General features: G+C 35.6%; 1 protein-coding gene across 9 annotated transcripts in view; it reads left to right on the top strand.

The window, feature by feature from the left end:
- The window catches only part of EVI5 (ecotropic viral integration site 5), a 200,801-nt gene that overhangs the window by 128,754 nt on the left and 54,783 nt on the right, over window positions 1–17,264 (top strand). For all 9 annotated transcript variants that reach the window (XM_029228677.1, XM_029228680.1, XM_029228681.1 and 6 more), the window contains 3 exons: window positions 1,487–1,627; window positions 2,806–2,964; window positions 10,749–10,895. In XM_029228677.1, the coding sequence (XP_029084510.1) occupies window positions 1,487–1,627; window positions 2,806–2,964; window positions 10,749–10,895 (447 nt within the window). The remainder of the gene's footprint in view (window positions 1–1,486; window positions 1,628–2,805; window positions 2,965–10,748; window positions 10,896–17,264) is intronic.

A 17,264-nucleotide genomic window follows, 5' to 3' on the forward strand; every position in this document is an offset into this window, starting at 1 on the left:
GCTTTTACTAGAGCCTAATTTAGGATTCTTTGGTCATTCCCCAGAACAGTTTAATATGGCAACCCTATATCCTGTGGTGGGTCTTTCAGCATGGTAGGAGATTAAATCTTGTACCCTTGAAGCAAATATTTAGGTCACCTTGGTGCTTATTTCTTGAATGTTGATATAAATAGTGACTAAGGTACAGATGTTTTACACTCCCTTTTCAAAATGATATGCTGAGAAAATAGAACAGAACAGATTTTGGACTATTCTCTTCCATAAATCTTTAAAACATAAATGATGTTCATGCTTTGTAGTCCTAATCAGAGGTTAGTATGTTCACTGCCATATTGAAAAACATTTTTAATCCTGTTGCTCCATAATTAGTATTTTATTAAACAAAACAGAGCTAGACTTTCTGTGTCCTCAACATTAAGTACAGTTACCCTTGTACCTTCCTGGTGGGAATGTAAAACGTGCAACTGCTTTGGAAAAGTTTGACAATTTCTTAAAAGTTAAATGTTAGAATTACCATCTGATCCAGCATCTCTGTTCTTTCATATATACTCAGGAGAGTTAAAAACATATATCCACACAAAAACTTTTACATAAATGTTCATAGCAGTGTTATTCATGTAACCCCAAAGTGGAAACAACCCACATTTCCATCAACTGATGAACGTGTAAATAAAATGTGGTATATCTGTACCATGGAATATTATTTGGCAATAAAAAAATGAAACTTGAAAACATGCTAAGTGAAAGAAGCTAGTCATAAAAGGCCATGTATTTTATGATTCCATTTATATGAAATATTCAGAATAGGCAAATTCATAGAGACATAGATTAGTGGTTGCCAGGGGCTGGGGGTAGGGGAAACGTAGAGTGACTGCTAATGTTATAGGGTTTCTTTTGGGGGTGATTAAAATGTTCTGAAATTAGTTCGTGATGTTGATTGCACAACCCTGTGAATACTCTTAAAACCACTGACTAGGGACTTCCCTGGTGGTGCAGTGGTTAAGAATCCACCTGCCAATGCAGAGGACATGGATTTGAGCCCTGGTCCGGGAGGATCCCACATGCCGCAGAGCAACTAAGCCTGTGCACCACAATTACTGAGCCCGTGCGCCGCAACTACTGAAACCTGCGTGCCTAGAGCCCATGCTCCGCAACAAGAGAAGCCACTGCAATGAGAAGCCTGCGCACCACAACGAAGAGTAGCCCCCACTTGCTGCAACTAGAGAAATCCCATGTGCAGCAATGAAGATCCAACACAGCCAAAAATAAAATAATTAATTAATTAAAAAAACAAAACAAAACCCACTGATTAGTGTTCATTAAAAGGGTAAGTTTTATGGTTTGTGAATTATATCTCAATAAAATTAAATACAATTACATATGGGAGAAAACAGCTCATTATTTTGTTGTATTTTATTGTTATATATGCTGTATTTTATTCTTCAAATTAAAAAAAAATCCCCAATTAAATTTTCTCTTGCTTTAGAGAAACAACTCGTTTCCTGATGAGAATAACATTGCAAGGCTTCAGGAGGAACTCATTGCTGTGAAACTGAGAGAGGCAGAAGCTATTACGGGTTTAAAAGAACTTAGACAACAAGTCAAAGATTTAGAGGAACACTGGCAGGTATATCAAAATATTTTGTGTGCTTTAAAAAAGAAAGGTAAAACCTGAATATCCATTTTGTGTGAATTTGAAGTAGTTAATGACCAACACTAGGATCTGAGTTTAAAGTGAGAAAGACCCTGTTTAATATACAAAACTGAGAGCATTTATAAATTGAAAGTACCTTTAGGCTTTTTCTCCCTTTCTGATTCCTATAAGTAAATAAAAGATAAAATAGAGATCAAGTCATTTTTATTGTGTTGTTATACCATTGTGATTTGTGTAACTTTTTCTAAAGAACTAAAAGAAAATACTTCTTTATATAGTACTTATTTCTTCTCCTGTTGATATTAAATTCATTGGTCAGTATGAAACATCAGAAGGGTGACACCAATATAAATTTGTTTATGAATTTGTAACTTCTTTTGAAAATGGTTTTCCCACAAAATAAAACAGACATTCAGTTAGTTATATGCCCACAAATTTATTCACCCACAAATTTATTCACATATGAGGGAAACTATTGATAAGTAGCAAAAAAACAAAACAAAGCAATCTATAAGAGAGAAGGGAGAGAGGGAAGAAAAAAAACCTACACATCATTTCAGAATAGTGATCTTGGTATGAATTTGGGATGGGGGATGCATCTAGCAAAGAATGAAGTTAGTCCTTTAAGTTGCCATGGCTTTTTTTTTTTTTTTTAGGAAGTATCAGGTGGCATTAGAAATTAGAAACAAATGAAACAAAACTGTCCTTCACCACAGATATTTTGAGAACACTACTCTCAACTTCTAATATTGTTTCCTTAATTCGTGAAAGGCCCAATTTTCCCCTTTTCTTGGGATTTCATTACAAAATAATGTAAAAATCTCTCAGAAAAAAAATTAGGGTGAAAAATGTATTCTTTACAATAATTAATCCACAGTATAAAAATAATTGAACTATATCTGAGTTTATATCGCACATCTACCACTTACTGGCTGTGTGACCTTTCTGAAGTTACTTACTCACAATTTCCATTTTCTCACCTCTATATTTAAAATAATAGTGTTTAACTTTTAAGATTTTCTGGGGATTAAATAAAATGATTCATATAAAGTGCCTTATACAGTACTGGGCCTGAAATAAGTGCTTCGTTAAGTTGGCTCTTACTGTAATACTGGGAATATTTGTTGCGATATAATTTTTTTGTATTTCAGCGCCACTTAGCTCGTACTACTGGGAGATGGAAAGACCCACCTAAGAAAAATGCTGTGAATGAGTTACAAGATGAACTGATGACCATTCGACTTAGAGAAGCTGAAACACAGGCAGAAATAAGAGAAATAAAACAAAGGATGATGGAAATGGAAACACAGGTATAATGGGAAAGCCTAATAGCTTTAAAAAATACTGTTAGCCCATTAAAAGTTTATGCACAAATTGTATCATCCTTAGAACAGAGCCAAAAGGTGGACATATGAAACTGTCTAGACTGCAGTTTTCTAGCCCAGATAAAAAGGGCTAAAAGTGTATTCCTTGACAGCAGAGATTTAATATCTTCTCTGACTCTTTCAACAAAGTTTAAACAAGTCATAAAACTCTATATGACTTTGTTTCATTGTTGTACAACCTGAAAGAGAATACTCATGTTGAGCAAAATTTCTTAACCTCAACAATATTAACAGTCAGGACCAGTTAATTCTTTATTGTGAGACTGGCCTGTGCATTGTAGTATGTTTAGCAGCATCCCTGGCCTCTCTACCTACTACCATATCCCTCTACCCTCTACTCAGCACCACGCCCCTGCCACATTGTGATGGCCGAAAGCATCTCCACACATTGCCAAATGTCCCCTGGGGGGCAAAATTGCCCCTGGTTGAGAACCACTGATGTAGAATATAATGTGAATGATGCTTCCTAAAGTTGTGTAATGTGGTGACTCTGAGCAGTCATTTCCGAAATTACACTTCTTTCTTCTCAAGTCCCATTTTCTCTAATAAATCTTATCTCAAATATGCTTGACTTAAGATCTGCAAAGTCCTTTTTATGTAACCCATTTACATTATAAAAGTGCCTTTGGTACATTTGGTTTTTATGTGGTACATCTGTGTGGACTATATTCTTTATTCTCTATAATGTTATTCAGTTTTCAAAATACTTATTCAGTCAGTAGGGGGCATAGTTAACTCATATATCATTCTGTATACTTACTGCAAAATGATTATCCCAAACAGACTCATATATAGAGAGAACAAACTGATGTTCATCAGAGGGGTGAAGGATTGGGGTTGGTAGAAATAGGTAAAGGGGATTAAAAGGTACAAACTTCCAATTATAAAATAGTTGTCATGGGGATATAGTATACAGCATAGGGAATATTGTCAATAATATTGCAATAACTTTGGACAGTGATGTTATCAGACTTACTGTGGTGATCAATTTGCAATGTATATAAATGCCATACCATATGGCATTTATATGTCACTACGTTGTATACCTGTAACTAATATGTCAACTATGCCTTAATAAAAAAATTAAAAATACATAGAAGATATTAAAAAAAAAGATTATCCCAACTTGAACATGGAAATGATTATCCCAACTTGAACATGGTAATGTGGATATGTAAATCCTTTAGATTAAACGTATCTTGTTTTACATTGTTCAAAGTTATTTTCTTGTATTGTTCATTGTAAATAAAAATAACAGTAAGATTATGAAAAGTAGAAATCCAGCTTTGTGATGGTAAGTTTTATTTTTATAATCAGATTTTATCCCAGTATAGATATTAAAGATGCAAACACAACTTTTAAGCCAGTGTTCAGGATTTATTTCAGAGTGACTGTAGGTGAATGGATCAAACTCAGCAAATGTGGTTTTGGGAACTTGTGACTACAAAGCAGTATGCAGCCATCAAAGATCTTACACTTAAAAAAAAAAAAAAAAAATCTTACACTTGAGAAATCAGGCAAGCACAAACTGTATTTAATATAATTCACTATGTGAGATAATCAAGGTTAACTAAATTTACTGTGGTAATCATTTTGCAATATATGTAAGTCAAGTTATTATGCTGTACACCTTAGACTTATAAATGCTATATGTTAATTATATCTCAGTAAAACTGGAAGCAATATATAATTCAGAAATTTGTAAGTAGAGAGTTAGATAGAAATTGCTATGGAGAATAGGACAGGACAGTTAATTGCAACTTGGTGGTTTGGAGAAAGGCTTCCTAAGGAATTTGTATTTTGCACTGTGCCTGACTAATGATCGTGGCTCCTAAATGTCAGTGCATGTACTGGTGATGATCCATGAAGTTTTCTCATTGCAAAGTGAGGAAAATAAAAACAGATAGTGTCGTGTGATGTTAATGTTGTATTAGTCATCTAAAGGATATTACATCAAACACCTATGTATCCAGCATCCAGATTAAGAGATAGGTCCTTGTTGATACATGTAGCTCCAGTTCTTTCATTTTAATGACTTTTAGAAAAGTCCACCTGATAAGTATACCTTGGTTTATGGAGCCACTTTCCTTTTCGTACCGATTTTTGCTATTACACACAGGGCTGCTATGAGCATTCTTGCATGTTTTCTTGTGTATATCTCTAAGAGTTTCTTTAGTACAGGGGTTCTTATCTTTTTTGTGTGCCATGAACCCCTTTGGCAGTCTGAAACCTATGGACTCCATCTCAAAATAATGTTTTTTAATGCATAAACTACATAGGATTTCAAAGAAAACCAATTATATTGAGGTACAGTTATCAAAATACTGAAGAACAAGTTTGTAATATGGAATGCAAACAGAGACATACACAACATATCCCCATTGCAGGAATCAGGTTTTTCATAATTTAGATTTTTTTGTACCTAAATTAGATTGTGCTATAATTTTCCTTTTGGGGGAGCCTTTTATCTGGTTTTAGCACCAAGGTAAGCTGGGGGAATGAGTTGGGTTGTATTTAACTTTTTCTGTTCTCAGAAGTTTTATGTAAGATTGAAATTACCCATTACTTGAATATTTGCTGGAATTCATTCCTTTTTTTTTTTGGGGCCAGGCGGTATGTGGGATCTTAGTTTCTCGACCAGGAATTGAACCCGTGCCCCCTGCAGTGGAAGCACGAGATCACTGGACCACCAGGGAAGTCCCTGGAATTCATTCCTTTAAACAGTCTTGTTTTTTGTTTTTGTTTTGTGGGTGTAATAATTATTGATCCTAGTTGTTGAAGGGTTATAGATCTTTTCAGGTTTTCTGTTTCTTCTTGAGTCTGGTGCTGTAAAATGTGCTAAACTTCTTCAAGACTTTTTAAGAAAAGAAAGAAGGCACAAATAAACACTACTAGGAATGAGAAAAAGGGACATAAATATAGATCCAGTGGAAATATTTTTTAAAAACATACTCTGAACAAGTTTAAGTGATACATTTGAAATTTGAGTATTTAGATGAAAAGGGCAGTTTCCTAGGGAAATATAATTTGACTTGATGTGATTTTTGCTTTGGTTTTTTCTTGAGCTTCTGGGACCTGTGAATTTGTGACTGCCATGAAATTTGGAAATTTCTGGGTCATTATTTCATCACATATTTCTTCTCCCACACTCTCTTCTTCAGGGATTCCATTTACATTTATGTTAGGTTGTTTGATGTTGTCCAGCAACTCTTGGATGCTCTACTCTTTTCCCTCCCATTATTTTTTCTCTTTGTATTTCAGTTTCTATTGACTGACATATTTCTCTTGATTTATCACTAAGTTCACTGATTCTTTCCTCCAATTTGTGAGTTGTCTGATGAGCTGTTGAAGGTATTCTTTACACCTGTTAACTGTGTTTTTTACTTCTAGTATTTCTGTTTAATTCTTATAGTTTTCATTTCTTTGCTGATATTACCTATCTGATGTTGCATATTTTTCACCTTTCCCATAGAGCCCTTATTTTAAATTCCCTGTCAGATAATTTCAATATCTGTGTCATATATGAGGCTGGTTCTGTTGATTGCTTTGTCTCTTGGAAGTGTTTTGTTTTTTACCTTTTCCTATGCTGTGTAATTTTTTGTTGAAAACTAGATGTGTATCTTGTGTAGAGCAGTAGACTAAGGTAAATAGTTTCTTGCCTGGAAATGGGTACATCTTTCCTTCTACTAGGTCTTTAATGTGGGGGATTTGAGTTGATATAGTCAGGAGTTGGGCTGGTTTGAGGTTTGTTGTTTCTGTGGTTACCCTCATTGCACCACGGGCTTCAAATTCCTCTAGCAATATCTTATTTTTAGATCAGGGGTTGGTTTGCCAAAGGGTTTTCTTAATATCTTTAGGTCTTCCCTTCGTACAGTACTTCAGGGTCCCCAGCAGTATTCCACTGTTACTTGTTGCAGGAAATTGGAGGGTCAGAGAACACTTCTGCCCTATTGTTCTGATAAAGCCTCAGTCTTAGGCTGCATCATGTCCCTGGATCTGGGGTGTTTGGTCTCATTAGTGCTCCTGTCCTACCCCCAAGCTATAGTCCTGCCCCTTCCCCAGATGCACTGATATTCCCCATGCCCCAGAGACAACAATATTTGTTGTCCTGCTCCAAGCAGATTAAACCTTTTGTTCTGTAGAGGAGATAAGCAAGGATTAGTGCCCCTCACATATCAGCTGTTTTCCCCCTCCCTGCGGCCTGTACCATGGAGATCTCTTTCTCAGGACTCCCACCAATCTTTTTCGTGTGTACCTGTTGGGGTCCATGAGGGAAAAGTGTATAAGAGTTTATGCACTCTATTCTCCCCACGGGCTCCACACTCTCTAGCCAGCCCACACTTGAGCTCCACCAATTCAATGTTTATTCTAGCTGAATTATTCTTAACAGCTTCTAGCAGCATCTGCCATGTCTCTTAGATTTTGAGCTAGTTGGTTGTCCTGTGACCTCACCTCTCTGGGTTCAACATTAGTCGTGAACTTAGAGTTTGGCTGACTTTTTTTTTTTTTTTTAATTGAAAAGGTGGAAGCAATGTTCTTTCTGATTCTCTATATCCCCAATCAGAAATCAAAAGTCTTTTTTTTTTAAATTTTATTTATTTATTTATGGCTGTATTGGGTCTTCATTTCTGTGCGAGGGCTCTCTCTAGTTGCGGCGAGCGGGGGCCACTCTTCATCGCGGTGCGCAGGCCTCTCACTGTCGCGGCCTCTCTTGTTGTGGAGCACAAGCTCCAGACGCGCAGGCTCAGTACTTGTGGCTCACGGGCCTAGTTGCTCCGCGGCATGTGGGATCTTCCCAGACCGGGGCTTGAACCCGTGTCCCCTGCATTGGCAGGCAGATTCTCAACCACTGCACCACCAGGGAAGCCCAAAAAGTCTTTATTATGATGTATTTGAAATTATTTTATTTTGTATTCTGTTTCTTCTTTCTTTCTCTGTGTTTTCTTCCTTTCTTGCTTTTTATTGGATTTAGTGTTTTCTTTCTCCTTCTATTAGTTTGACTTTTATAATTCCTTTTCTTTTCTATTAGTGTTTATTACCTAAAGGAAAAAAAAGGAAGAAAATGCTTGCATGACTGAACAAAGTCTAACGTTAGTAATTATCTCTGTTATTCTTCCAAACTATATAAGGGCCTTAGAATAACTCCATGTGTTCTTCTTACATCTTACGATTATTGTACATTTTTTTATATCTCCAAATTCCTAGGCATTATTATTGTTTTATGGAGTCAGTACTCCTGTGGATTTGTCTACCTGCATGCCAATTTTTTGCTCTCTTCTTACTTTTATCAAACAGTTTCTTTCCAGTTTCGATCATGAGTTGTAAACTCTCTCACTTTCTTAAAATAAATGTACTTTTCTCTCACTCTTGTATGTTGTTAGCTGAGTATACTTTTATAGGATGAATTTTTTTTAAGCACTACCAGTTTTTCCTGTTGAGATGTCTGCTGGATATTTCACTTTCTGCCTTCACAGATACTCAGTTTTCCCCTTGATTTGCCTCTTCTTTTCTTTAGCATTTTGTAAGTTTTGTTATAATGTATTTTGATGAGGCTTTATTTATGTTGATATTTATCCTGTTTGGGACTAGTTGTGCTTCCTGAGCTGTAGATTCATATGTAGTTGTTGTTGTTGTTGTTGTAAAAGATTCCCAACTATTACCATCTTCTTAGGCCATCGTGTCTCACTTTTTTTTCTGCAACACCTGTTAGGTATATTTTATCCTGAAACACCTAATAGATGTATTTTATACCCCCTTATTCTCTTTTCTGTGTCTCAACGTAATTGAATTTTTAACAGCAGTGTCTGTTAATTTTAAAAATTATATTTGGTTATTTTTCAAATTTGCTGAATGCTTTTTTGACAGTGACCTGTTCTTTGTTTATGTTTTTGCTTCCTCTTTTTATGTCTATGTCTAATAATTTTAAACATAAACTATTTTGTATAAAGCCCTTATGTGATTATTTTACTATCTAGAGTTCTTAAAAATCTATTCTTGCTATTTATTTATTTTTTTGTCTACCATTTCTCACTCATAGTCAATTCTTGGATTTTGTTTATGTGTGAGTGTTTTGTTTTGTAATTTTGGATCGTGGAATGGTATTCAGGGGTGTAGGGAGGAGTTTTGTCTGTGGGAGTTCTTTGCAACTTATGTTGGAGCTGTGTCCCTCTGTAGTATAGTTATTTGTCTTAATGGTAGGAGGTAAGACAGTAAAAAGAGGTTGTGGAACATTTTGAATACATTACTAAGAAGTTCACTCTTAATTTTGTAGACAGACAGTGTTCATTGATTGAAAGTGAGAAAGAAGGGGGTGACATAGAGGATGGTCTTAGGAAGGAGGCATTTCTTCTGTGAGTCAGGAAGATGAGTGGTGAAGATGAAGAAACCTGGAAGTGGTAGAAAGTTTTAGAGCTTAAATCTATTGGATGATCCAGATTTTAAAATTAAAACTGGAGGCAGGATCATCTTCATAGAGTGAGATAGAATAGGTTTAATAATAGTAACAACTGAGTATTTATTAAATGTCTTAAATTTCAGGCATTAGGTGAGAACCCCTTCCATAAACTTTTCTCACATAATCCTCAAAACACAGCCTTAAAAGACAAGCAGTAATATCTATGGTTCTATCAGTGTACTATAATTTGATGGCATTAGTTAACTTGACCAAGGTTGAAGAATGGTTAAATGAAGAGCCTAATTTTGCCTGTCTTTGGTTATGAAAATCCATACTGTTTCTTTCAGGCCTCTAATAGAATAATTTAGCTTTGAGAGAATTCAAGCTGGGTCAAGCCTGAATGTGAAAACTGCCTCGTGTCAGTAAATTCAAGATCTATAACAAGATCCTATTGTACAGCACAGGGAACTATATTCAATATGCTGTAATAAACCATAATAGAAAAGAATATGAAAAAGAATACATATGTAAAAAACTGAGTCACTTTGCTGTACACCAGAAACTAAAACTACATTGTAAATCAACTATATACTTCAATAAAAATAAATAAAAGATCTATTTTTTTATCATGTCCTATAGTTATAATACACTAAGCAGCTAGCATGTATTGAGTTCTTACTATATATTAAGCTCTGTTAACATGTATTATTATCTTGTTTAATTCTAAAGATAACCAAATGAGAAATAGATAGTATTTTTATGTACATTTTTCAAATGAGGAAATAGAAACTAGATATTAACTAGTTTGCTTACTCACCAAATAGCAAGCCAGAATTCAAAACCAGTCCATCCTCCATAAAAACAGACTGTGCTATATATATTTTAGGAATGTAGACGTTCATGTGATATATTTTGTGACATCAAAAAGTTTACAGTCCAGTAAGTGGTGATGATACCTTTTGATTAGTCTGTGTTTTCTTTTGGGAACTGGAAAAGGGAGTTAAATTCATCGTATCACATCTATTTTATACCATATTGCCTATTTCAGAAATTAATACCTACAAGTTCTATGTAAACATCCTTATAGTTTATAGATATTTATTGTATAAATGGTAAATGGACCTTTTGGATGATTTGATTCTTAAAGCAGTTTTATAATTTTTTTAATGTATTTAACTATTTGTTGAATAAAATAGGCCTATAACTAATAATAACATTAAGAATATTGTTGAGTCATAATATGCGTAGGTAGAAATTTATAAGTTTTTTCAGGCCTTTTATCTATACTCTGAGTTTTTATATTTTTAATTATTAGAACCAGATCAATAGTAATCATCTTCGAAGAGCAGAACAAGAGGTGATCAATCTACAGGAGAAGGTGCAGTATCTTTCTGCACAGAACAAAGGACTACTTACCCAATTAAGTGAAGCAAAGCGCAAACAAGCAGAGATTGAATGCAAGGTAAATATATCATTTAGCAAGTTTATGTTTTTGTCAATATAATAATACTTTTTTGTTTTTGTCTCATCATTGAGTACATTATCATAAAACCAAAAAAAAGCTAGTCTTATTTCCTACTTTTCCTAAAGTTACTTTGGCAGTTGCTTTCAGGCCAGGTTAGCTCATCTTGCTCTGGGTGGATTTCAGTCAGGAAACTTCATTTTCAACCACTTGGTTAAATGCCAGTGCAGGAAATTAAGTTAACCAAGTGGTTGAAGATTGGTATCTCTTTTTACCCATAGCCCTTTAAAACCGAAGCTTTTAATGTCTCAACCAAAAAGATAGGTAATTTAGAAAGGTTGGGGCAACTCTGCTTTTATTGGTACTTTATTGGCAGGCTGTCAATACTGATATATGTTTTCTGGCTAGAGAGCAAAAGAGGTGTGTGTGTACCAGTGGGTTGGGAAAATTGTGTACATTTCACATTGCTATTTTAATCAGTTTTTAAATTTTTTGTGAAGTGTTTAGATTCGTAAAACGTGGAAAAGTTTTTGAATGCAAGTACGTTTTTTCCTTTAATAAATTTACAATATAGTAATGGTGAGAGAGAAGAGGAGGTTGGGAAATGGGGTGGAAGGAGAGGGACTGTGTGTGTGTGTGTGTGAAGTAACTGAAGAGAAGACTGTGGTGTGAACATTAGAATGGATTACTGAGGACAAGTAATGGGATTTTAAAAATAAACTAGGCATCCATCTTTCCATGGTGAGATAGTAGGAATGATGCCCTTTAAAGATTCCAGCCTTATTATTCTATGATAAGAAATAAGACTTTCAATGGCACATATAAAGCTGTAATTCCATCAACTTGTTCTGGTGTCATTAAAAACCAAGAGTGAAGCTTGAGTGGTTTATCAGTGTCACTGAAATCCAGAGATGAAATTACATCCTAATAAATATGCATGGCTCTTACAATTTACACTGACAGAAATCTGTAGGCAGTACTGAAGTTTGTACTGACATAAGAGTAGTCCCTCTTGAAGGATGTGACTAGGCTTTTATTTTTGGCCTCATCGTGCAACTTGTGGGATCTTAGTTCCTGGACCAGGAATTGAACCTGGGCCACAGCAGTGAAAGCGCCAAGTCCTAACCACTGGACTGCCAGGGAATTCCCTAGACTAATTTAAAAATAAAATGATGTGACATGAGGTTACATCAATTTGATTTATCATACTAATATCTGTTTGAGTTTTTTGGTGCTATAGTGTCTGTGCTGACTTACTTTGAATAAAGAATTAAATTTAGTCTTTTTTATTATTGGTATAAGTTTTCCTTTAAACATGTTGTTAACACTGCTACTGGATTTAATATTGCTCCTCAAATGCCTTAGCATCTTTTAATCAAAGTACAGTATTCTTTGGAAATAAATATTTGGGGAGTTTGCTGATGAAAATAATTGTTTTCTTTGAATTTATCTAAGTAATGGGCTCAGATTCAGAATTTTCAGAACCGATATGAAATTTTATTTAGTTTTAACTTTTCATTAGTACCTTTGTAAAGTATGTTACAGATACTCACTCTGAGATCTCCCCCATGTTTAAGGTGCATATTGATTTATTCAGTCTTTTTAATGCCTTTTGCAGATTTCAAGAATGATCAGTGTTAATTGTCACCCTAGCATCTAGTACATTCTGGTTAAGTGTACGTATTTTATTTTGTCATGTTGGAACAATTCAGCAACAAACCTGACTTTTTCAAGGGAACTAGTCCTTCAGTTATATAAATCTGATTCATTTTCATTTAGTTTTATATGATTATGGCTTATGATTTGCTGATAAGTAATTATTAAAGCTCATGTTATTTTCATTGATGTAAAATATGTCAGGATACTGTTTTTAATATTAGTGTTATTTTCCCTCTATAACTGAATTTGAATGTTCCCACTTAAAGATGAAACAGTACAAGTCTAAGACCCCTAATACGAAAATCCAAAACACTGAAATTTAAACATTTTCATAAATTTCACACGAATCCATTTGGAAGCAAAACCAGATTTGAATTAATTTACAGCCATTTATAATTTTTATCCCACTTGGTGTGGGTATTTATACTTCACTGCTTCATTGTGTTAAGCATTGAGTATACTCTTTCATTATGGATGCTGCCTCAGATCCCACTGGAGAGTACTGATGTTTGGTTTATGCACCTTACTACTCTTAGAAAGTCTAAAAAATCTGAAATTCCGTAACACACCTGGCCCTCAGGATTTTAGTAATAAGGTTGTAGGATTCCTACATAAATCTAAGTTTGAAGATTATAGAAAGATTTTCTAGTCTCTATTCATATGCAAACATAAAATTGTGTAATAAATAATGTTACGAGGAAAGCTGAGTGAAGTATTATACTATGATTATAATACTGTACATATATGGAATAATCATAGGAAGAAAAAAAGAAGAAATAAACCTCTTGCTTATATTTCATATACATTTTATTTGCTTATTTATTTTTTAAATATTTATTTATTTGGCTGCATTGGGTCTTTGTTGCGGCACACGGGGTCTTCGTTGCCACATGCGGGATCTTCGCTGCGACATGCGGGCTCTTTGGTTGCAGCATGTGGGATCTAGTTCCCTGACCAGGGTTCGAACCTGGGCCCCCTGCATTGGGAGCACAGAGTCTTAGCTACTGGACCACCAGGGAAGTCCCTCATATAAATTTTAGTAGCTTAATACTTACACATTTTTTCATAATGCTTTGATATTTTTAAACTAAAATATAAATGAAAGCATTCCCCTTTTAATTTCTTCCTGACCCTACCAGATACCCTTTTATTTTTTTCCCAGGTAACTGCTTTTATTATTTTCTGATAAGTTCTTTTAGAGTTTCTTTTAGGCAGATACTAACAATTTAAAATGTATACTTTTAGAAATATACACTTTTATACAATTAAAAGTGTATACTTCTTCTCCTCGCTTTCTTATGTGAAAGTTAGCAGACAGTAATATATTCTACTTTTTGCTTTTTTTTTGGTGGTATGTTTTGTAGAGCTTTCAATTATCAGTGCTTAAAGAATCTCCTCATTAGTTACTAAGGTACATTGTTTTCCATTGCATGCATATACTATAGTATACTTAACTAGGTCCTTATTGATGAGCACATGGGTTGTTCCCAGTGTTTTGCTACTACAAGCAGTGTATAGTGAATAACTTTGTACATACATAATTTCAGATGTATAGAAGTATATCTACACATTCCTGTAGGATAAATTGCTGTAAATTTGATTGCTTGGTCAATTGTACTTTCATAGATTTTGTCAAATTACCCCGCTTAGGGTTGTATCATTTTGTACGTTGACCTGCAGGGCATGATAGTACCAGTTTCTTCATCATGTTACTTGCAAATTGTGTAACCAAATCTTTTCATTTTAAATAGATATAATTTATATGTTCTAAGACAGTGATTTTCAAATAGGGATGGGAAGAGGTGAGATTATGAGACTTTAAAGAATGATGGCATCTATCAGTACTTACATATTTGTCAAATATTTGGGTGTCTTCTATTTGTCAGTTTTTCTTGTAGGCATTGGGGATACTGTAATGGCGAAAGTGGGCATAATGTTTCGTGAGACAATAAGTAAAAAATAGGAAAGATCATTGGTAATGATGTACTATAGAATGGGAGGTTAGGGGAAGTGGCAATTAAGATTGAATGCCAGGAGATGGTAGCAGAGCTGGGACCTGAAGAATAAGAAAGAAGCAGCCATATGAAGAGTTGGAGGAAGATCTTTGCATGAAAAGGGTCAGAGTTCAAGACCCAAAAGCAGGAAAGAACTTGGTTGCTGAGTCTCATGTATAATGCAGAGCTGAATGAGATAAAGTCAGGGAGGTAAGCTAGGACTCCACTTCTTACTATGTAGATTTTTATAGGCCTTGGTAACAAGTTTGAGTTTTACTATTAAATGCTGTGGGAGGCCACTAAAAGGCCTTAAGCAGGAAAGAAACATGATATATTTTTTGATTTGCTATATTTGCTTCAGTTTTTTTACTTTTAATTTTGAAGTAATTTTATGTTTACAGTGAAGTGGCAAAGATAGTACAGAGTTCCCATATACCCTTTAATCAGCCCCTCCTCATTTTAACATATTACATAACCATGATGCATTTATCAGTACTAAGAAATGCACATTGGTATAATGTTATTACTAAATTACAGATTTTATTTAGATTTCCCCATCGTGTCTCATTCTTCTTTGAGCTGCAACAGTTTCTCAGTGTTTTCTTATCTCTCATTACTTTGACTGTTGAAGAATACTTGTGAGGTATTTTGTAGAAATCTTTCAGTTTGGGATTGTCATATGTTTTCTCATGCTTTGACCAAGGTTATGTATTTTAGGAAAGTATACAGAGATGAAGTGTCTTTCCCAGTGCATCATATCAGGGACATACTGTCTTGATATATCTTACATCTAGTGGTGTTAACTTTGGTTATTTGATTAAGTTGGTTATCTGTCAGCTTTCTCTACTACAAAGCTTTTTCCCCTCATATTCTGTCCTTACAAACAAGTTACTGAGCCTAGACAATGGTCTGAGTGGGGGAAAGGGCATTGAGCCACAACTCCTGAAGGAAAGAGTATCAAAGAACTTGTGGGCATGTGTTAAGACCACCAGAGTCGGACAATAATAAGTATTTGGAGGAACTATTTTGAGTTTATGCAAATATCCTTAAGGTTTCAGCAACTAATTCTATTTCATTTTATTTATGGCTGCGTTGGGTCTTTGTTGCTGCATGAGGGCTTTCTGTAGGTGTGGCGAGCAGGGGCTACTCTTCGTTGCGGTGCATGGGCTTCTCATTGCGGTGGCTTCTCTTTATATGGAGCATGGGCTCTAGGCACGTGGGCTTCAGTAGTTCTGGCACACAGGCTCAGTAGTTGTGGCACATGGGGTTAGTTGCTCTGTGGCATGTGGGATCTTCCCGGATCAGGGATCTAACCTGTGTCCCTGGCATTGGCAGGTGGATTCTTAACCACTGCGCCACCAGGGAAGTCCCTCAGCAACTAATTTTAGCATTTATTAGGGGATAATGCTTGTAGCGATTAATATAATTTTTTTGTTTGTTTTTAGCTTTTTAAATTTTTATTTTATTTTTGGCTGTGTTGGGTCTTCGTTTCTGTGCGAGGGCTTTCTCTAGTTGCGGCGAGTGGGGGCCACTCTTCATCGCGGTGCGCGGGCCTCTCACTGTGCGGCCTCTCTTGTTGCGGAGCACAAGCTCCAGACGCGCAGGCTCAGTAGTTGTGGCTCATGGGCTTAGTTGCTCCACGGCATGTGGGATCTTCCCAGACCAGGGCCCGAACCCGTGTCCCTGCATTGGCAGGCAGATTCTCAACCACTGTGCCACCAGGGAAGCCCTGTAATTATTTTTTAAAAGAACACACGTGCCACTGTGTGTGGAGATGGATTTGAGGCGGGGTTGGAGAGGGATTTGATATGAGATCATCAGGTAATAGTATTGAATACAAGACAGAGTTGCTAGCCTGGGCTCAGGTGTTGGCAGTGGTACTAAAGCAGAGTAGATCAGTTCAGTATTTTTGTAGAGACTGGGTGATTGGATTGGAGAGGGGGAAGATTGGGAGAAAACTGATGCCCAAATTTTTGTTTTTTTACTTGATGGATATAATATTTTTATACAGTGTTAAAATTTGTAGAGTATAAATGTATTAGTTATCTATTGCTATTTAACAAATTACCTCTAAAACTTAGTGGCTTAAAATAGCAGTAACCACTAATATCCCAGGGTTTCTGTGGATCAGAAATTCAGGAGCAGTTTAATCAAGTGGTTATGATTGAGAGTCTCATGAGGCTACAGTCATCTAAAGGCTTCGCTAAAGCTAAAGGATGAGGTTTTTTAGGTGTCCCACTCACATGGTTGCAAGGTAGTGCTGGCTGTTGGAGAGAGATCACTGTCCTCAAGGGGCTTTCTCTTAGCAAAGGATATAGACAAACACACCATTACAATGCAGTATGAGTAGTGCTATGATTGAGGAGGTATATAGAATACTATAATGGGCATTTAGTGTTACGGTTATGGTTCAAGCAAAGCTAACTAAGGAATGATTAAGCTGAGACCTTAAGGATATGTAGGAAGTAGTCAAGGAAAGGCAGCAGAGTTCAGTAGACAAAGGGAATAGCACATGTGAAGAGCAAAAGTGAAAAGGAACAATAGGTTTTTTGCTTGAACTGAGGAAGTTCATTCTAGTTGGAGGGAAGTGTGTGGTGAGGAATACTGGTGAGATATAAAGCTAGAGCAGTAAATAGGGAGCCAAATCATATAGAATCTTGGACACCAGTAAAAGAACCTGTTATCTCAAGATCTGTGGAGTACCATTAAAGTGTTT

The sequence above is a fragment of the Monodon monoceros genome, unplaced genomic scaffold (assembly GCF_005190385.1).
Source record: "Monodon monoceros isolate NGI ecotype Baffin Bay Population unplaced genomic scaffold, NGI_Narwhal_1 Super_Scaffold_18, whole genome shotgun sequence".
NCBI classification, from domain to species: domain Eukaryota; kingdom Metazoa; phylum Chordata; class Mammalia; order Artiodactyla; family Monodontidae; genus Monodon; species Monodon monoceros.